Source organism: Panulirus ornatus, chromosome 48, assembly GCF_036320965.1.
Source record: "Panulirus ornatus isolate Po-2019 chromosome 48, ASM3632096v1, whole genome shotgun sequence".
In the NCBI taxonomy this organism is placed as follows: Eukaryota; Metazoa; Arthropoda; class Malacostraca; order Decapoda; family Palinuridae; genus Panulirus; species Panulirus ornatus.
This window is the reverse complement of record NC_092271.1, coordinates 15,793,717-15,816,928: the sequence shown is the minus strand read 5'-3', so window position 1 is coordinate 15,816,928 and position 23,212 is coordinate 15,793,717. Positions and strand designations below refer to the sequence as shown.

The 23,212-nt window shown below is 41.5% G+C and overlaps 1 protein-coding gene across 1 annotated transcript in view; it reads left to right on the top strand.

The window, feature by feature from the left end:
- The window catches only part of AGO1 (protein argonaute-2), a 237,315-nt gene that overhangs the window by 77,214 nt on the left and 136,889 nt on the right, over nucleotides 1-23,212 (top strand). The window contains exons 10-12 of the mRNA XM_071690453.1: nucleotides 32-283; nucleotides 6,161-6,383; nucleotides 15,834-15,977. Of these exons, the coding sequence (XP_071546554.1) occupies nucleotides 32-283; nucleotides 6,161-6,383; nucleotides 15,834-15,977 (619 nt within the window). The remainder of the gene's footprint in view (nucleotides 1-31; nucleotides 284-6,160; nucleotides 6,384-15,833; nucleotides 15,978-23,212) is intronic.

Here is a 23,212-nt window from a genome sequence, read left to right as displayed (position 1 = left end):
CATTTGAAAATTAGAAAATTAGAGATTATAGCAATTGCATACTTCACAGGTGGGTCAAGAACACAAACATACATACCTTCCTTTAGAGGTATGTAATATTGTTCCTGGCCAGCGATGTATCAAGAAGCTAACTGACATGCAGACTTCCACCATGATTAAGGCCACAGCAAGGTCTGCTCCTGACCGAGAGAGAGAGATAAACAATTTGGTTCGAAAGGCAGATTTCAATAATGATCCTTACATGCAAGAATTTGGTCTCACAATTAGCACAGCTATGATGGAGGTAAGGAGCTGTGAAATAATGTTCAGATAGTTACTGCCCTCTGATGGTTTTATTACTGTGCTTATTGTTTTGAAAGGAAACTATGTAATTCATATGAAAAGAATGATTGGCTTTTATGATGTAACAAACCATCTCTTTAAACTGCATATTTTTGTAATTACCTAAAAGAGCTGCTCTTTGGCTCTTCATAAAGTTAAAAGATGTTTTTGGAGATATTTTTTCTTTGATTTATAATATTTGAATTGTTGAAGGATATAGGATATACTGCTTTATGCATGTTTGTTTGTCCAGCTTTTATCTTATAGTACCCTGATCAGCCCTCTCAGTCAAACTGTCCTCTCTACTTCTCCTCTCTTTGATAGCATCATTTCTCACCAATCACTTTGCTCCTTGTTACATACTGTCTTTATTTATATTTATTTTATTATACTTTGTCGCTGTCTCCCGCGTTTGCGAGGTAGCGCAAGGAAATAGACGAAAGAAATGGCCCAACCCCCCCCCCCATACACATGTATATACATACGTCCACACACGCAAATATACATACCTACACAGCTTTCCATGGTTTACCCCAGACGCTTCACATGCCCTGCTTCAATCCACTGACAGCACGTCAACCCCGGTATACCACATCGCTCCAATTCACTCTATTCCTTGCCCTCCTTTCACCCTCCTGCATGTTCAGGCCCTGATCACACAAAATCTTTTTCGCTCCATCTTTCCACCTCCAATTTGGTCTCCCTCTTCTCCTTGTTCCCTCCACCTCCGACACATATATCCTCTTGGTCAATCTTTCCTCACTCATCCTCTCCATGTGCCCAAACCACTTCAAAACACCCTCTTCTGCTCTCTCAACCACGCTCTTTTTATTTCCACACATCTCTCTTACCCTTACGTTACTCACTCGATCAAACCACCTCACACCACACACTGTCCTCAAACATCTCATTTCCAGCACATCCATCCTCCTGCGCACAACTCTATCCATAGCCCACGCCTCACAACCATACAACATTGTTGGAACCACTATTCCTTCAAACATACCCATTTTTGCTTTCCGAGATAATGTTCTCGACTTCCACACATTCTTCAAGGCCCCCAGGATTTTCGCCCCCTCCCCCACCCTATGATCCACTTCCGCTTCCATGGTTCCATCCGCTGCCAGATCCACTCCCAGATATCTAAAACACTTCACTTCCTCCAGTTTTTCTCCATTCAAACTCACCTCCCAATTGACTTGACCCTCAACCCTACTGTACCTAATAACCTTGCTCTTATTCACATTTACTCTTAACTTTCTTCTTCCACACACTTTTCCAAACTCAGTCACCAGCTTCTGCAGTTTCTCACATGAATCAGCCACCAGCGCTGTATCATCAGCGAACAACAACTGACTCACTTCCCAAGCTCTCTCATCCCCAACAGACTTCATACTTGCCCCTCTTTCCAAAACTCTCGCATTTACCTCCCTAACAACCCCATCCATAAACAAATTAAACGACCATGGAGACATCACACACCCCTGCCGCAAACCTACATTCACTGAGAACCAATCACTTTCCTCTCTTCCTACACGTACACATGCCTTACATCCTCGATAAAAACTTTTCACTGCTTCTAACAACTTTCCTCCCACACCATATATTCTTAATACCTTCCACAGAGCATCTCTATCAACTCTATCATATGCCTTCTCCAGATCCATAAATGCTACATACAAATCCATTTGCTTTTCCAAGTATTTCTCACATACATTCTTCAAAGCAAACACCTGATCCACACATCCTCTACCACTTCTGAAACCACACTGCTCTTCCCCAATCTGATGCTCTGTACATGCCTTCACCCTCTCAATCAATACCCTCCCATATAATTTACCAGGAATACTCAACAAACTTATACCTCTGTAATTTGAGCACTCACTCTTATCCCCTTTGCCTTTGTACAATGGCACTATGCACGCATTCTGCCAATCCTCAGGCACCTCACCATGAGTCATACATACATTAAATAACCTTACCAACCAGTCAACAATACAGTCACCCCCTTTTTTAATAAATTCCACTGCAATACCATCCAAACCTGCTGCCTTGCCGGCTTTCATCTTCCGCAAAGCTTTCACTACCTCTTCTCTGTTTACCAAGTCATTTTCCCTAACCCTCTCACTTTGCACACCACCTCAACCAAAACACCCTATATCTGCCACTCTTATCATCAAACACATTCAACAAACCTTCAAAATACTCACTCCATCTCCTTCTCACATCACCACTACTTGTTATCACCTCCCCACTTGCACCCTTCACCGAAGTTCCCATTTGCTCCCTTGTCTTACGCACTTTATTTACCTCCTTCCAAACATCTTTTTATTCTCCCTAAAATTTAATGATACTCTCTCACCCCAACTCTCATTTGCCCTTTTTTTCACCTCTTGCACCTTTCTCTTGACCTCCTGTCTCTTTCTTTTATACATCTCCCACTCAATTGCATTTTTTCCCTGCAAAAATTGTCCAAATGCCTCTCTCTTCTCTTTCACTAATACTCTTACTTCTTCATCCCACCACTCACTACCCTTTCTAATCAACCCACCTCCCACTCTTCTCATGCCACAAGCATCTTTTGTGCAATCCATCACTGATTCCCTAAATACATCCCATTCCTCCCCCACTCCCCTTACTTCCATTGTTCTCACCTTTTTCCATTCTGTACTCAGTCTCTCCTGGTACTTCCTCACACAGGTCTCCTTCTCAAGCTCACTTACTCTCACCACCCTCTTCACCCCAACATTCACTCTTCTTTTCTGAAAACCCATACAAATCTTCACCTTAGCCTCCACAAGATAATGATCAGACATCCCTCCATACTGTCTTTACGCATTTCATTTTTTCCACAGCCATTCTCCTTTCCATTGTGCTTAAGGCCTAACTTGCATACATACAGCATTAATAGGACTTTAGTACCTTTGAACATGCCTGTCTTTGCACTTAAAAACACTCCATGACCCTTAGACACCATCATATGATGCTAGGATGCATCATATTAGTACTAATGTTTGCTGGCTTGTTTTGAACATATCCTATATATTGATGTTTGTATGGCCATGAAGTGATTCCTTGATCAATGTTGTTGCTTATTTCAGTGGCTACCACTCCTCAGAAATAATTTTGAATGTAAATATATATGTAAATATGTGTAGATGGTAACCATGAATATTGATGAATTTAATTAAGTGGCTGTGTAAAGAGGCTCATTCTTTCTGTATCTCCCTGTTGTAGACCCCTTGCCCATCCTTTCTCCAACTGTGGATTTATGCCATGTTGTCAGTACTGTATATCACAGTTGTGGAAGTTATTTTAACCCACTTTTTTGAACATATCCTAAACTTATACGTGTATTTCTTTCATAGATAGTATTGTTTCAGTATTGAATGTGTGTTAGTAGGCCCCCTACTTTATCTCCACCCTTTCTCTACCATTCATGCAGCACATCAAATGCTGGTATCAGTGAGGCCATTTCTTCACCTCTTACTGGTCGTATTTTGCAGATGTGGGAAATGACCAGAAATTGAATATGATTTACACATTCACTGAATCACTTGTTCCTTAGTTTATGGTATTTTCACAGGCATGCCAATTTACAGTCCTATTTCATACTGAAAATGCCAGGAACGTTTTCTCTAGATAACCTTCGTCTTCATAACTTGTGCTGTCAGATATATCAAATCATCACATAGATATTAACATAAATATTCCAGTTCTCCAAAATCATCAGTTACTGCAGAAGCATCAGTCGTCCTGCTGTTTGTATAATCAAAATTGTAGGTAATTGCTGTGAATGGCTTCCCAGGTCCTTTTCTCTGTGGTAGTGCTAGTGTACTTCACTCTCTTAAAGGCCTAGTGCTGGGGGCCTGCAGGATCATCCCCTACTCTGTTATTACTATCATCACTTCCCCTGTCTGTTTCCTGCACTTAAATGTGTCCATATTACTGTCATAGTCTACCAGGGCATTATCAGATAAAATTCATCCATTGCACCTGGGTAAACATTAGGGTTCTTGGACACTTTAGTGAGAGGGCAAAGATCTAGTACTTCACTTCTTGACTTCTTGCCATAGATTGACTGGTGTATGGAAAATACATTGGCTTTAGCACTTAGCAAGAATGTAAGGACTACCCCCTTGAATTGCTAATGGCCGATTATTTTGCCATGAGGCTGAGGCAGGCGATTCAAGCATTTTCAGTGTTTCTGCCTCAACTGCAGTGAGCAGAATGAAATATGACATGTATGCACTAGCTGTAGTGAATGGGTTAAATTTCATGTATGATTGGCAACAAAAGTTTGTAGGTACATGTGAGTTTAAAAGTTTACATATTTAACCCATAAGCACTATGAGGTGCAGAAATATGACTGTCTGATGAGGCTCAGAATTGTAATAATAGTGCTCATCTTCATGGGCATTTTTTGAATTGAGCACCAATGTAATGACATTTGTATGGCTATGAGGTATGGCCTTGGTTTTTTCTGTATGGGGTTGATATTAGTTGCAACTCTAAAATGCCTCAGACTACTAAGACTCATACACAAACTCCTCAATCATTCTGCATTTCCCGTGGATGAAGACAGAACTAGATGAGCTAAGAGTAGGTAATTATGCCAGCGAAGTAGCTGCCCCAAAACAGCAGTATGATGAGTGGAGGAGTGGCAGTAGAGGGAAACTACAGTATTCAGCAAACAACTTTTGTAGGCTAGGCCCTATCCCTGCCATCCTGACAAATCTCATTTTACATTCTTAGTTGTAAATACCCCTCCCGGAGTATCTCCAAGTTAACACAAGATTTATATTGTAGCCATATGGATTCAGTTAGCTAACTTTTTTGTACGTATCTTTTTCTTTTTGTGTATTTGTATTATTCTATAATGGGAAACAGAAAACTTATGATTTACATCTATCAAACCCTTCCTCTACCACCCCTTTGGGGCTCTTTGCATTAACGTCACTAGACCAAGGCTATTTAAGATATACTAGTTCACCTTTTTATTAATTTTCTTTACTCCTACTTGTAGTTCTTTCATTTTATAATGGGAAGTTTTTTTTAATCTCTCACACCCCCTCTAAACCTTCCTTCACTATTACTCCACCACTCCACTAGGGTATATATGCATTAATTTCAGCTTTGTGCCATTGTACCTAAAGTATACTAGCCCACTTTTTCTTTTTTATATATTCTTTCCTTTTATGTGGTTTTAAATCAGTTTATCTTTGAACAAAAAATTTGAAGACGTGTTTTGTTCACATTACCATCCACTTTTTGTAATCACTCAGTGTTTGAGATATAATTGGTGTTTTGATGGTATTTTGAATGATGGAAATTAGATGCTGGTGCATACAGTACTTAAATCATTGTGTTATGTAAGTAATGACCACTGTGAAGTAACTATAATTTGATATAGACTATTAATATAATGAATTTAACCCTACCGGTACTTAAGTAAAAAGAAATTTCCCTCAACTATATGCCTCTTACATTAGCAATGAAATTAAATGTGCTCAGGCAACATTAGAAAGGTGATCGGGTCATTATTATTATTGTTTGTGAGCTAATGCCCACAGTAGGGAACATTTTAGAGATTGGTTTAGTTTTTTTTTTTTTTGCACTGCACCTAAATTTAATTACTTGTTTCTTTTACCCCTTTAATAGGTAAGCACATTACTTCAATAATGGGGTTTAGATTTCCACACCAGTTCATAGGACATATTTTGCACATTTAAGAGACCCCTGTCTTTCTATGTACTTAATTCCAGCTCCAGGAGTCTATTCTCCCTACCTTTATATAAAAGACAGTTATCTTGATTCTTAGAAATGTTGTTTTATGTAGGTTCGTGGACGTGTTCTACCACCTCCAAAACTACAGTATGGAGGACGGACCAAGCAGCAAGCTCTCCCAAACCAAGGAGTGTGGGATATGAGGGGAAAACAGTTTTTCACTGGGGTAGAAGTTCGTGTGTGGGCAGTTGCCTGCTTTGCCCCACAGCGTACAGTCCGAGAAGATGCATTGCGTAATTTCACGCAGCAGCTGCAGAAAATCAGTAATGATGCTGGTAAGTTGAGGAATTGAACATCAATGTCAAGAATGCTGATTTTTTTTATTTTTGAGAGTAGACAAGGGGTATATCATGCCTGGTTATATGCCTGCCCCATTTTTCAGTGTCAAGCTATGGTTATGAACAAGGCATCAGTTAGGCAAGGCCTTAATCCTTTTGGTGCTATCATACTCATTCAAAACAAGTTTAGGAAAATAATGTCTTCAGTCTCACCATTTTAATTCTGTGGGCACTGTGAACTTTATTGGCTGGCTAAGGTTAGCAGTTTAAGGAGTGGATTAATTATTGGAACAGCTTGGTAGCCATGGTAGTTCTTTCATAAACATAGGGAATAGTTATGCAGCATTTTTCTTGAGATGCCATGTCTGATGCACATCTGTGGTACTTGGTGCATGCTTCCCCACCTGCCCTGTCTGCCCGCCTAACTGGTTGCACCACAACCCCTCTATCCATGAATACATTATTATGCCCTTGAGAATATGGAAAGTGCTGGATGAGTTTAGTATAGAGGAAAGAATATCCTGTATTCTGATTTATATATCAGTTCTGAGAGATTTGAGGAATGTTGGGGGGGGGGGGGATAATTACGTTTATAGGTTTGATAGTTTTGTATGAATATGAGGCATGGGTCATAGATGAGAATCCATGGAAGAGGGTGAATGGATTATGTTGGAAATTACTTGTTTGAGGACAGTATGTAGTGTGGGGAGGAATGATCAAGTAAGTAATGTTAGGATAAGAGATAGGCTTAGAAATAAGAACAATGTGGTTAGAGAGCTGAAGAGGATGTACTGAAATGTTTTTGCTGTATGTTGAGAATTAGTGGGAAGAGGTTGACAGAGGTATAGGGGACAGGGAGAAGGATGGAGTGAATTCGAATTCGAATGCTCAGGGCCTGAATGTGTAGGAAATTGAAAGGCATGCATGGGATAAGATGAATTTTAGTGATGTGGTTTACATTGGTCGATATATTGTAGGTGGACTGAACTAAGGCATATGAAGTAGCTGGTGGAAGCAGTGGAAAGGTCGGTACGACATGGTTGTAGATATGTGAGTGAATGAGGTCATTTCTTTGTCTACTCTTGCCGCTGCTTTGCTAATGTGGGTAACTTTTAACAAGTTTGAAAAGAGATTGATTCAAGATTTTGTTTGTAGGATAGGTACTTTGAAAAATTACTTAAATATTCACATTTATGTATCACTCATAATACAATTTTTTTTATTATACTTAATCGCTGTCTCCTGTGTCAGCAAGGAAACAGACGAAAGAATGGCACAACCCACTCATTTTTTTTTTTCTTTTTTTTGCCGCTGTCTCCTGCACCTGCGAGGTAGCGCAAGGAAACAGATGAACCCATCCCACCCCCACACACATGCACGTCTACACACGCAAACATACACACCCACACATCCCAACATACACACACATATAACACACACAGACACACACATATACACACATGCACACAATTCACAGTGTCTGCCCCTACTTACCCCCATCACCACCCCGCCACACACGGAATAACATCCCCCTCCCCCCTCATGTGCGCGAGGCAGTGCCAGGAAAAGACAACGAAGGCCCCATTCGCTCACACTCAGTCTCCAGCTGTCATGCAATAATGCCCGAAAACCACAGCTCCCTTTCCACATCCAGGCCCCACAGAACTTTCCATGGTTTACCCCAGATGCTTCACATGCCCTGATTCAATCCATTGACAGCACGTCAACCCCGGTATACCACATCGATCCAATTCACTCTATTCCTTGCCCGCCTTTCACCTTCCTGCATGTTCAGGCCCCAATCACTTAAAATCTTTTTCACTCCATCTTTCCACCTCCAATTTGGTCTCCCACTTCTCCTCGTTCCCTCCACCTCCGACACATATATCCTCTTGGTCAATCTTTCCTCACTCATTCTCTCCATGAGCCCAAACCATTTCAAAACACCCTCCTCTGCTGTCTCAACCACGCTCTTTTTGTTTCCACACGTCTCTCTTACCCTTACATTACTTACTCGATCAAACCACCTCACACCACATATTGTCTTCAAACATCTCATTTCCAGCACATCCACCCTCCTGCGCACAACTCTATCCATAGCCCACACCTTGCAACCATACAACATTGTTGGAACCACTATTCCTTCAAACATAGCCATTTTTGCTTTCGGAGGTAATGTACTCGACTTCCACACATTCTTCAAGGCTCCCAGAATTTTCGCCCCCTCCCCCACCCTATGATTTACTTCCGCTTCGATGGTTCCATCCACTGCCAGATCCACTCCCAGACATCTAAAACACTTTACTTCCTCCAGTTTTTCTCCATTCAAACTTACCTCCCAATTGACTTGACCCTCAACCCTACTGTACCTAATAACCTTGCTCTTATTCACATTTACTCTTAACTTTCTTCTTTCACACACTTTACCAAACTCAGTCACCAGCTTCTGCAGTTTCTCACTGACTGGTTGGTAAGGTTATTTAATGTATGTATGATTCATGGTGAGGTGCCTGAGGATTGGTGGAATGCTTGCATAGTGCCATTGTACAAAGGCAAAGGTGATAAGAGTGAGTGCTGAAATTACAGAGGTATAAGTTTGTTGAGTATTCCTGGTAAATTATATGGGAGGGTATTGATTGAGAGGGTGAAGGCATGTACAGAGCATCAGATTGGGGAAGAGCAGTGTGGTTTCAGAATTGGTAGAGGATGTGTGGATCAAGTGTTTGCTTTGAAGAATGTATGTGAGAAGTACTTAGAAAAACAAATGGATTTGTATGTAGCATTTATGGATCTGGAGAAGGCATATGATAGAGTTGATAGAGATGCTCTATGGAAGGTATTAAGAATATATGGTGTGGGAGGCATGTTGTTAGAAGCAGTGAAAAGTTCTTATTTAGGATGTAAGGCATGTGTACGTGTAGGAAGAGAGGAAAGTGATTGGTTCTCAGTGAATGTAGGTTTGCGGTAGGGGTGTGTGATGTTTCCTTGGTTTGATTTGTGTATGGATGGGGTTGTTAGGGAGGTGAATGCAAGAATTTTGGAAAGAGGGGCAAGTATGCAGTTTGTTGTGGATGAGAGAGCTTGGGAAGTGTCAGTTGTTTTTCACTGATGATACAGCGCTGGTGGCTGATTCATGTGAGAAACTGCAGAAGCTGGTGACTGAGTTTGGTAAAGTGTGTGAAAGAAGAAAGTTGAGAGTAAATGTGAATAAGAGCAAGGTTATTGGGTACAGTAGGGTTGAGGGTCAAGTGAATTGGGAGGTAAGTTTGAATGGAGAAAAACTGGAGGAAGTAAAGTGTTTTAGATGTCTGGGAGTGGATCTGGCAGCGGATGGAACCATGGAAGCGGAAGTGAATCATAGCGTGGGGGAGGGGGCGAAAATTCTGGGAGCCTTGAAGAATGTATGGAAGTCGAGAACATTATCTCGGAAAGCAAAAATGGGTATGTTTGAAGGAATAGTGGTTCCAATAATGTTGTATGGTTGTGAGGCGTGGGCTATGGATAGAGTTGTGCACAGGAGGGTGGATGTGCTGGAAATGAGATGTTTGAGGGCAATATGTGGTGTGAGGTGGTTTGATCAAGTAAGTAATGTAAGGGTAAGAGAGATGTGTGGAAATAAAAAGAGCGTGGTTGAGAGAGCAGAAGAGGGTGTTTAGAAATGGTTTGGTCACATGGAGAGAATGAGTGAGGAAAGATTGACCAAGAGGATATATGTGTCAGAGGTGGAGGGAACGATGAGAAGTGGGAGACCAAATTGGAGGTGGAAAGATGGGGTGAAAAAGATTTTGAGTGATCGGGGCCTAAACATGCAGGAGAGTGAATGGCATGCAGGGAATAGAGTGAATTGGAACGATGTGGTATACCGGGTTCGACAAGCTGTCAATGGATTTAAACAGGGCATGTAAAGCGTCTGGGGTAAACCATGGAAAGTTCTGTGGGACCTGGATGTGGAAAGAGAGCTGTGGTTTTGGTGCATTATTACATGACAGCTAGAGACTGAGTGTGAATGAATGGGGTCTTTGTTGTCTTTTCCTAGTGCTACCTCGCCCACATGAGGGGGGAAGGGGTTGTTATTCCATGTGTGGAGTGGTGGCGATGAGAATAAATAAAGGCGGACAGTATGAATTATGTACATGTGTATATTTGTATATGTCTGTGTGTGTATATATATGTGTACATTGAGATGTATAGGCATGTATATTTGTGTGTGTGGACGTGTATGTATATACATGTGTATGTGGGTGGGTTGGGTGATTTCTTTCGTCTGTTTCCTTGCGCTACCTCGCTAACGCAGGAGACAGCGACAAAGCAAAATAAATAAATAATAATAAATATATAAATGTATTTTTTTTTTTTTTTTTTTTTATACTTTGTCGCTGTCTCCCGTGTTTGCGAGGTAGCGCAAGGAAACAGACGAAAGAAATGGCCCAACCCCCGCCCCCATACACATGTATATACATACGTCCACACACGCAAATATACATACCTACACAGCTTTCCATGGTTTACCCCAGACGCTTCACATGCCTTGATTCAATCCACTGACAGCACGTCAACCCCGGTATACCACATCGCTCCAATTCACTCTATTCCTTGCCCTCCTTTCACCCTCCTGCATGTTCAGGCCCCGATCACACAAAATCTTTTTCACTCCATCTTTCCACCTCCAATTTGGTCTCCCTCTTCTCCTCGTTCCCTCCACCTCCGACACATATATCCTCTTGGTCAATCTTTCCTCACTCATTCTCTCCATGTGCCCAAACCACTTCAAAACACCCTCTTCTGCTCTCTCAACCACGCTCTTTTTATTTCCACACATCTCTCTTACCCTTACGTTACTCACTCGATCAAACCACCTCACACCACACATTGTCCTCAAACATCTCATTTCCAGCACATCCATCCTCCTGCGCTCAACTCTATCCATAGCCCACGCCTCGCAACCATACAACATTGTTGGAACCACTATTCCTTCAAACATACCCATTTTTGCTTTCCGAGATAATGTTCTCGACTTCCACACATTCTTCAAGGCCCCCAGAATTTTTGCCCTCTCCCCCACCCTATGATCCACTTCCGCTTCCATGGTTCCATCCGCTGCCAGATCCACTCCCAGATATCTAAAACACTTCACTTCCTCCAGTTTTTCTCCATTCAAACTCACCTCCCAATTTACTTGACCCTCAACCCTACTGTACCTAATAACCTTGCTCTTATTCACATTTACTCTTAACTTTCTTCTTCCACACACTTTACCAAACTCAGTCACCAGCTTCTGCAGTTTCTCACATGAATCAGCCACCAGCGCTGTATCATCAGCGAACAACAACTGACTCACTTCCCAAGCTCTCTCATCCCCAACAGACTTCATACTTGCCCCTCTTTCCAAAACTCTTGCATTTACCTCCCTATTTATTTATTTATTTTGCTTTGTCGCTGTCTCCTGCGTTAGGGAGGTAGCGAAAGGAAACAGACGAAAGAATGGCCCAACCCACCCACATACACATGTATATACATACACCTCCATACATGCAAATATACATACCTATACATCTCAATGTATACATATATATATACACACACACACACGCATATACATATATATATATACATGTACATAATTCATACTATCTGCCTTTATTCATTCCCATCGCTACCTCGCCACAGATGGAACAACAACCCCCTTGTGTGCGAGGTAGCTCTAGGAAAGGACAACAAAGGCCACATTCGTTCACACTCAGTCTCTAGCTGTCATGTAATAATGCACCGAAACCACAGCTCCCTTTCCACATCCAGGCCCTACAGAACTTTCCATTGTTTACCCCAGGCGCTTCACATGCCCTAGTTCAATCCACTGACAGCACGTCGACCCTGGTATACCACATCATTCCAATTCATTCTATTCCTTGCACGCCTTTCATGCTCCTGTATGTTCAGACCCTGATCACTCAAAATCTTTTTCACTCCAACTTTCCACCTCCAATTTGGTCTCCCACTTCTCCTCGTTCCCTCCACCTCTGACACATATATCCTCTTGGTCAGTCTTTTTCCTCACTCATTCTCTCTATGTGACCAAACCATTTCAAAACACCCTCTTCTGCTCTCTCAACCACACTCTATTTATTACCACACATCTTTCTTACCCTTACATTACTTACTCGATCAAACCACCTCACACCACATATTGTCCTCAAACATCTCATTTCCAACACATCCACCCTCCTGCGCACAACTCTATCCATAGCCCACGCCTCGCAACCATACAACATTATTGGAACCACTATTCCTTCAAACATACCCATTTTTGCTTTCCGAGATAATGTTCTCGACTTCCACATATTCTTCAAGGCTCCCAGAATTTTCGCCCCCTCCCCCACCCTATGATTCACTTCCACTTCCATGGTTCCTTCCGCTGCCAAGTCCACTCCCAGATATCTAAAACACTTCACTTCCTCCAGTTTTTCTCCATTCAAACTTACCTCCCAGTTGACTTGACCCTCATCCTTACTGTACCTAATAACCTTGCTCTTATTCACATTTACTCTGAACTTTATTTCTTTCACACACTTTACCAAACTCAATCACCAGCTTCTACAGTTTTTCACATGAATCAGCCACCAGCGCTGTATCATCAGCAAACAACAACTGACTCACTTCCCAAGCTCTCTCATCCACAACAGACTGCATACTTGCCTCTCTTTCCAAAACTCTTTCATTCACCTCCCTAACAACCCCATCCATAAACAAATTAAACAACCATGGAGACATCACCCACCCCTGCCGCAAACCTACGTTCACTGAGAACCAATCACTTTCCTCTCTTCCTACACGTACACATGCCTTACATCCTCGATAAAAACTTTTCACTGCTTCTAACAACTTGCCTCCCACACTGTATATTCTCAATACCTTCCACAGAGCATCTCTATCAACTCTATCATATGCCTACTCCAGATCCATAAATGCTACATACAAATCCATTTGCTTTTCTAAGTATTTCTCACATACATTCTTCAAAGCAAAAACCTGATCCACACATCCTCTACCACTTCTGAAACCACACTGCTCTTCCCCAATCTGATGCTCTGTACATGCCTTCACCCTCTCAGTCAATACCCTCCCATATAATTTCCCAGGAATACTCAACAAACTTATACCTCTGTAATTTCAGCACTCACTCTTATCCCCTTTGCCTTTGTACAATGGCACTATGCAAGCATTCCGCCAATCCTCAGGCACCTCACCATGAATCATACATACATTAAATAACCTTACATACTTGTGTATATGAGTGGATGGGCCTATCTTTGTTTCCTGGCACTACCTCGCTGGCTTGGGAGACAGCGATTATGTATAATAAAATTTAGATAATAGTAGGTAAGAACATTGGCCAGGATCATTAAGTAGAAGTAGTAGGTTGGAATATTGGGCAAACACATTAAGTAATATTAGTTGGTGGGAACATTAGATAGGAGCCTCTGAACACTGCTAGAGTTACCCTCTGCCAATGGTCTGTTAATGATGGGTCACTAAGGGCTGAGAAGTGGACTGGAGTTCATCTGCTCAGGAGGTTCTTTTGCTGCAGCCAGCCACTCAAGGATGTTCTCAAAGGGAACAGGTGTTAGAGATATAGATAGATAAAATGAATAGACCTCTGTTATTCTTTCATTACTGACTCAGTCAAACCACCTTACACTACACATTGTTCTTAAACATTTTATTTCCAAAACCTCCATCCTTATCCACACAGAATCAAGTGTTTATGAAAGAGTGATTAGACACTTATTTTCATGTCCTTTCTCATGCTGTTTAACTGTGGTTGCTGGTTGCTTGTTGAATGAATACCATATTTTTGAATCAATGGTTACTCTGTAGTCTGATGTCTTTAGTATGTTCTGTATTATCTTTATTATTATTATATTATAATTTTGCTTTGTCGCTGTCTCCCACATTAGCAAGGTAGCGCAAGGAAACAGACGAAAGAATGGCCCAACCCACCCAAATACACATGTATATACAGACACGTCCACACATGCAAATATACATACCTGTACATCTCAACGTATACATACATATACACTCACAGACATATACATATATACACATGTACATAATCCATACTGTCTGCCCTTATTAATTCCCATCGCCACCCCGCCACACATGAAATAACAACCCCCTCGTGTGCGAGGTAGCACTAGGAAAAGACAACAAAGCCCACATTCGTTCACACTCAGTCTCTAGCTGTCATGTAATAATGCACCGAAACCACAGCTCCCTTTCCACATCCAGGCCCCACAGAACTTTCCATGGTTTACCCCAGATGCTTCACATGCCCTGGTTCAATCTGTATTATCTATCTGTCTATATTTATTATCCCTTGGAGTAGGGGAGAAAGAATACTTCCCACGTATTCCATGTGTGTCCTAGAAGGCGACTAAAAGGGGTGGGAATGGGGGCTGGTAATCCTCCCCTCCTGTTTTACTTTTCCAAAATATAGAACAGAGAAGGGGTCCAAGTGAGGCTTTTTCCCTCTAAGACTCAGTCATCTGTTCTTGGCTCTACCTTGCTAGTGCAGGAAATGGCAAGTATGTATGGAAAAAAGTACTAGACAAATAGAAAAAAGGCTGATCATTCTTGATTCATTAGACACACTTGGTAATTGTTTATTTCGGCTCTTTTAGAGTTAATTTTTCATTTACATTTAAGGCAACTTGGTTTTTATGTTTATTTGATACCTCAAATTATGAAATGTAATATTGGTAGGTTGGAAATGAAACTACATTGTTTATCATTTAGTATCATAGATAATGTTGCACACATAAGACCATTTAAATGCTGCATTAGAAGAATCTCTGATAGCACAAGATGTTGTTTATTAAGATGATAGTTTCTTTAGAAGCCAGGAACTTTCTTATTTTAGTTTTGCATGTCTTTTAGATATTTAATGAGAAATAGCCATATTTTTACTTTTCCAAAGGAAGGAACAGAGAAGGGGTCAAGTGAGGATTTTCTGTCTTGGGTTCAGTCGTCTGTTCTTAACGCTACCTCACTAACTCGGGAAATGGCGAATATGTATGAAAAAACATTTAAAACATCTTGACTATTAAATTTCTTGCACAGGAAGATTTCATTCATCATATTTAAATATATTCAAAGTTTGATAGCTTTATTGCCGACCATAGAAGGGGTAGGGCAGATGCCATATCATACACTACAGTTGGGAGGCATAGTAGAGATTGTATAGAAACATGCCATATGGAATGAATTGTCTGCTCCAGGTCAATCCATGGCTTACAAGTTTGGAATATTGAATATGTTTGTGTTAAATGTTGAATTATTCACTAACCTTTACAGTTTATTTTTATTTTCTTTTGTTTTATCAGATTACAACATTAACTTGTTTATTTACATGAGGTCTTAAGATCAGTTTCATTTATTTTCAATCAGGCATGCCCATCATTGGTCAGCCATGTTTCTGCAAGTATGCCAATGGGCCTGACCAGGTAGAGCCAATGTTTCGGTATCTCAAGAGTACCTTTACTGGTCTCCAGCTTGTATGTGTTGTACTTCCTGGGAAGACACCAGTCTATGGTGAGTGAATGGACTAATATATTTTTCATTGAATTATATTGTATATTTTGATTTTTATGTTTATCTGCAAATATATAGGGGGCAAATAGTTAGTCTTGTTTGTTTGCTTGTAAAACACTTAAGAAGTCTTGTTTGTTTGTTTGTAAAGTACTTAGGATGATAGTTATTGGCTTAGTAAGGTAACATGAGGAATTTTTGTTAGTTGACTTTTTACCTGTTTATTTGTATCTCTAATGCTTTTTTCCTCCAGGAACTCCCATCAGGGGGTTGGCCCTGGCAGAAGCTTCCACTTATCCCAGTCCTTACTTGCTTCCCTTGCATAATCAATTCCATGCCTTCTAACCTTCATTATTCTTTCTCTCTATTTTCCCGTGACACAGATGGTTTTCTCTCACCCCAATCATACTATCATGAACTCTTTTTGTAAACCTCTCAACTTGCTTGCTTTCCACAGGCCCTAACTACTTTCTTCATTCTATCTATCCATACCACATTCTCCTTTCAGTTCATTTCAACAGCTTAGATTCTTGACCGTTGTGACTCATCCTATGTTCATGTTTTAGGATTATGCTGTCCCTCAGTCCTTTCATCACTTCCGTATTTACACCTCCGCTTTTCATTATTTTGTTTAGGGATCCAGTGGCTCTAATACCCTGTACTTGTCTCTCCTTTCGTATCACCAGACTTATCCCAAATACTTTATTCTGTCATTTCTTCCAGTCTTTCTTCCCCCAGATCTATAACTGTGTAGTATGCGTTTTCCTCTCTGTATAACTTAGCAAAATCTATTCTTATACTGTATTTCGTTTCAAACACCATAGCTTTACTTTTTACTTGCATTTACCTTCTGTCGCCTATGCTTACACACATCGTAAAGCACACTTACAACTTTCTGCAGCTCTTCTTCACTCTCAGCAAACAACACAATATCATCTGCAAACAGGCTCGTCACTAGCCACTATACCTGACCACCGCGCCTCCATCTCTACACACCTTTTCCCTAGTTTAGCTTTCATCTTTCTTATCACTCCTTTCATACATTTCTTGAAAAGTTGTGGTGACATCCCACAACCCTGCCTCACACCCACATGTATACCGAAACTTTTGCTCAAATCTGCATCCGCACTTACACATGCATTTGCTTTTCAGTTGAAGGATTTCACACCATCCAGCACATGTTCCCCAACCTCATATATCTATAACACATCTCATAAAGCATTCCACATGATTCTGTCACATGCTCTCCTGATTTGTAGAAAATGAAACAGAACAAAGAGAAGAAAAATTTATCCCTGGGGATAGGAGAGAAAGAATACTTCCCACGCATTCCTCACATGTCGTAGAAGACTACTAAAGGGGACGGGAGCGGGGGCTGGAAACCCTCCCCTCCTTGTATTTTAACTTTCTAAAAGGGGAAACAGAAGAAGGAGTCACGCGGGGAGTGCTCATCCTCCTTGAAGGCTCAGATTGGGGTGTCTAAATGTGTGTGGATGTAACCAAGATGAGAAAAAAAGAGAGATAGGTAGTATGTTTGAGGAAAGGTACCTGGATGTTTTGGCTCTGAGTGAAACAAAGCTAAAGGGTAAAGGGGAAGAGTAGTTTGGGAATGTCTTGGGAGTAAAGTCAGGGGTTAGTGAGAGGACAAGAGCAAGGAAAGGAGTAGCACTACTCCTGAAACAGGAGCGGTGGGAGTATGTGATAGAGTGTAAGAAAGTAAACTCTAGATTGATATGGGTAAAACTGAAAGTTGATGGAGAGAGATGGGTGATTATTGGTGCATATCCACCTGAGCATGAGAAAAAAGATCATGAGAGGTAAGTGTTTTAAGAGCAGTTGAATGAGTGTGTTAGTAGTTTTGATGCACAAGACATGGTTATAGTGATGAGTGATTTGAATGCAAAGGTGAGTAATGTGGCAGTTGAGGGAATAATGGGTATACAGTGGGTCTTCAGTGTTGTAAATGTAAGTGGTGAGGAGCTTGTAGATATATGTGCTGAAAAAGGACTGGTGATTGGGAATACCTGGTTTAAAAAGAGAGATATACATCAGATTAGGAAAGAGCATTGTGGTTTCAGAAGTGGTGGAGGATGTGTGGATCAGGTGTTTGCTTTGAAGGATGTATGTGAGAAATACTTAGGAAAGCAAATGGATTTGTATGTAGCATTTATGGATCTGGAGAAGGCATATGATAGAATTGATAGAGATGCTCTGTGGAAGGTATTAAGAATATATAGTGTGGGAGGCAAATTGTTAGAAGCAGTGAAAAGTTTTTATTTAGGATGTAAGGCATGTGTACGTGTAGGAAGAGAGGAAAGTGATTGGTTCTCAGTAAATGTAGGTTCGCGGCAAGGGTGGGTGATGTCTCCATGGTTGTTTAATTTGTTTATGGATGGGGTTGTTAGGGAGGTGAATGCAAGAGTTTTGGAAAGAGGGGCAAGTATGCAGTCTGTTGTGGATGAGAGAGCTTGGGAAGTGAGTCAGTTGTTGTTGTTCGCTGATGATACAGCACTGGTGGCTGATTCGTGTGAGAAACTGCAGAAGCTGGTGACTGAGTTTGGTAAAGTGTGTGAACGAAGAAAGCTGAGAGTAAATGTGAATAAGAGCAAGGTTATCGGGTACAGTAGGGTTGAGGGACAAGTCAGTTGGGAGGTAAGTTTGAATGGAGAAAAACTGGAGGAAGTGAAGTGTTTTAGATATCTGGGAGTGGATTTGGCAGCGGGTGGAACCATGGAAGCGGAAGTGAATCATAGGGTTGGGGAGGGGGCGAAAATTCTGGGAGCCTTGAAGAATGTGTGGAAGTCGAGAACATTATCTCGGAAAGCAAAAATGGGTATGTTTGAAGGAATAGTGGTTCCAACAATGTTGTATGGTTGCGAGGCGTGGGCTATGGATAGAGTTGTGCACAGGAGGGTGCATGTGCTGGAAATGAGATGTTTGAGGACAATGTGTGGTGTGATGTGGTTTGATCAAGTAAGTAAAGATAGGGTAAGAAAGATGTGTGGTAATAAAAAGAGCGTGGTTGAGAGAGCAGAAGAGGGTGTTTTGAAATGGTTTGGTCACATGGAGAGAATGAGTGAGGAAAGATTGACCAAGAGGATATTTGTGTCGGAGGTGGAGGGAACGAGGAGAAGTGGGAGACCAAATTGGAGGTGGAAAGATGGAGTGAAAAAGATTTTGAGTGATGAGGGCCTGAACATACAGGAGGGTGAAAGGCATGCAAAGAATAGAATGAATTGGAACGATGTGGTATACCAGGGCCAACGTGCTGTCATTGGATTGAACCAGGGCGTGTGAAGCGTCTGGGGTAAACTATGGAAAGTTTTGTGGGGCCTGGATGTGGAAAGGGAGCTGTGGTTTCGGTGCATTATTACATGACAGCTAGAGACTGAGTGTGAACGATTGTGGCCTTTGTTGTCTTTTCCTAGCGCTACCTCGTGCACATTTGGGGGAGGGGGTTGTTATTTCATGTGTGGTAGGGTGGCGATGGGAATGAGTAAAGGCAGACGGTATGAATTATGTACATGTGTATATATGTATATGTCTGTGTGTGTATATATATGTATACATTGAGATGTATAGGTATGTATATTTGCATGTGTGGACGTGTATGTACATACATGTGTATGTGGGTGGGTTGGGCCATTCTTTTGTCTGTTTCCTTGCGCTACCTCGCTAACGCGGGAGACAGCGACAAAGCAAAATAATAAAATGAATAAATGAATATACATAAGTGGTTTGGGCACATGGAGAGAATGAGTGAGGAAAGGTTGACCAAGAGGATATATGTGTCGGAGGTGGAGGGAACGAGGAGAAGTGGGAGATCAAATTGGAGGTGGAAAGATGGAGTGAAAAAGATTTTGAGTGATCGGGGCCTGAACATGCAGGAGGGTGAAAGGCGGGCAAGGAATAGAGTGAATTGGATTGATGTGGTATACTGGGGTTGACGTGCTGTCAGTGGATTGAATCAGGGCATGTGAAGCGTCTGGGGTAAACCATGGAAAGTTGTGTGGGGCCTGGATGTGGAAAGGGAGCTGTGGTTTCGGGCATTATTGCATGACAGCTAGAGACTGAGTGTGAACGAATGGGGTCTTTGTTGTCTTTTCCTAGCGCTACCTTACACACATGAGGGGGGAGGGGGATGGTATTCCATGTGTGGCGAGGTGGCAATGGGAATGAATAAAGGCAGACAGTGTGAATTGTGTGCATGGGTATATATGTATGTGTCTGTGTGTGTATATATATGTGTACATTGAGATGTATAGGTATGTATATTTGCGTGTGTGGACGTGTATGTATATACATGTGTATGGGGGTGGGTTGGGCCTTTTCTTTCGTCTGTTTCTTTGCGCTACCTCACAAATGCGGGAGACAGCGACAAAGCAAAATAAATAAATAAATATACATAAGTATTTGTATGTAAGTAGGAGAGATGGTCAGAGAGCGTTATTGGATTGTGTGATAATTAATAGGCGCGTGAAAGAGAGACTTTTGGATGTAAATGTGCTGAGAGGTGCAACTGGAGGGTTGTCTGATCATTATGTTGTGGAGGCGAAGGTGAAGATTTGTAGAGGTTTTCAGAAAAGAAGAGAGAATGTTGAGGTGAAAAGAGTGGTGAGAGTAAGTGAGTGAGCTTGGGAAGGAGACTTGTGTGAGGAAGTACCAGGAGAGACTGAGTACAGAATGGAAAAAGGTGAGAACAAAGAACGTAAGGGGAGTGAGGGAGGAATGGGATGTATTTAGGGAAGCAGTGATGGCTTGTGTGAAAGATGCTTGTGGCATGAGAATGATAGGAGGTGGGCAGATTAGAAAGGGTAGTGAGTGGTGTGATGATGATGTAAGATTATTAGTGAAAGAGAAGAGATGATTTTTTCAGGGAAATAATGCAAATGAGTTTGAGATGTATAAAAGAAAGAGGCATGAGGTCAAGAGAAAGGTGCAAGAGGTGAAAAAGAGGGCAAATGAGAGTTGGGTTGAGAGAGTATCTTTAAATTTTATGGATAATGAATAGATGTTTTGGAGGGAGGTAAATAAAGTGCATAAGACAAGGGAACAAATGGGAACTTCAGTGAAGGGGGCTAGTGGGGAGGTGATAACAAGTAGTGGTGATGTTAGAAGCAGATGGAGTGAGTATTTTGAAGGTTTGTTGAATGTGTTTGATGATAGAGTGGCAGATATAGGTTGTTTTGGTCGAGATGGTGTGCAAAGTGAGAGGGTTTGGGAGAATGATTTGGCAAACAGAGAAGAGGTAGTAAAAGCCGTGTGGAAATTGAAATCCGGCAAGGCAGCAAGTTTGGATGGTATTGCAGTTGAATTTATATCAAAAAAGGTGGTGGCTGTATTGTTGACTGGTTGGTAAAATTATTTAATGTATGTATGACTCATGGTGAGGTGCCTGAGGATTGGCGGAATGCTTGCATAGTGCCATTGTACAAAGGCAAAGGGGATAAAAGTGAGTGTTCAAATTACAGAGGTATAAGTTTGTAGAGTATTCCTGGTAAATTATATGGGAGGGTATTGATTGAGAGGGTGAAGGCATGTACAGAGCATCAGGTTGGGGAAGAGCAGTGTGGTTTCAGAAGTGGTAGAGGATATGTGGATCAGGTGTTTGCTTTGAAGAATGTATGTGAGAAATACTTAGAAAAGCAAATGGATTTGTATGTAGCATTTATAGATCTGGAGAAGGCATATGATAGAGTTGATAGAGATGCTCTGTGGAAGGTATTAAGAATTTATGGTGTGGGAGGCAAGTTGTGAGAAGCAGTGAAAAGTTTTTATCGAGGATGTAAGGCATGTGTACGTGTAGGAAGAGAGGAAAGTGATTGGTTCTCATTGAATGTAGGTTTGCGGTAGGGGTGTGTGATGTCTCCATGGTTGTTTAATTTGTTTATGGATGGGGTTGTTAGGGAGGTGAATGCAAGAGTTTTGGAAAGAGAGGCAAGTATGCAGTCTGTTGTGGATGAGAGAGCTTGGGAAGTGAGTCAGTTGTTGTTGTTTGCTGATGATACAGCACTGGTGGCTGATTCGTGTGAGAAACTGCAGAAGCTGGTGACTGAGTTTGGTAAAGTGTGTGAAAGAAGAAAGCTGAGAGTAATTGTGAATAAGAGCAAGGTTATTAGGTACAGTAGGGTTGAGGGACAAGTCAATTGGGAGGTAAGTTTGAATGGAGAAAAACTGGAGGAAGTGAAGTGTTTTAGATATCTGGGAGTGAATTTAGCAGCAGATGGAACCATGGAAGCGGAAGTGAATCATAAGGTGGGGAGGGAGCGAAAGTTCTGGGAGTGTTGAAGAATGTGTGGGTCGAGAACATTACCTTAGAAAGCAAAAATGGGTATGTTTGAAGGAATAGTGGTTCTGACAATGTTATATTGTTGAGGCAAGGGCTATGGATAGAGTTGTGCGGAGGAGGGTGGATGTGCTGGAAATGAGATGTTTGAGGACAATATGTGGTGTGATCGAATAAGTAATGAAAGGGGAAGAGAGATGTGTGGTAATAAAAAGAGTGTAGTTGAGAGAGCAGAAGAGGGTGTTCTGAAATGGTTTGGTCACATGGAGAGAATGAGTGAGGAAAGATTGACCAAGGGGATATATATATATGTGTTGGAGGTGGAGGGAACGAGGAGAAGTGGGAGACCAAATTAGAGATGGAAAGATGGAGTGAAAAAGATTTTGAGTGATTGGGGCCTGAACATGCAGGAGGGTTGTGCAAGGAATAGAGTGAATTGGAACGATATGGTATACAGGGGTCGACGTGCTGTCAGTGGATTGAACCAGGGCATGTGAAGCGTCTGGGGTAAACCATGGAAAGTTGTGTGGGGCCTGGATGTGGAAAGGGAGCTGTGGTTTTGGTGCTTTATACATGACAGCTAGAGACAGAGTGTGAATGAATGTGGCCTTTGTTGTCTTTTTCTTAGCACTACCTCACGCACATGAGGGGGGAGGGGGTTGTCATTTCAAGTGTCGGGGTGGCGATTGGAATGAATAAAGGCAGACAGTATGAATTATTTACATGTGCATATATGTATATGTCTGTGTGTGTATATATATGTATATGTTGAGATATATAGGTATGTATATTTGCGTGTGTGGACGTGTATGTATATACATGTGTATGTGGGTGGGTTGGGCCATTCTTTCGTCTGTTTCCTTGCGCTACCTTGGTAACGCGGGAGACAGCGACAAAGCAAAATAAATAAATAGATAAATAAATGGTACCCATGAATCAGGTTAGGATTCTA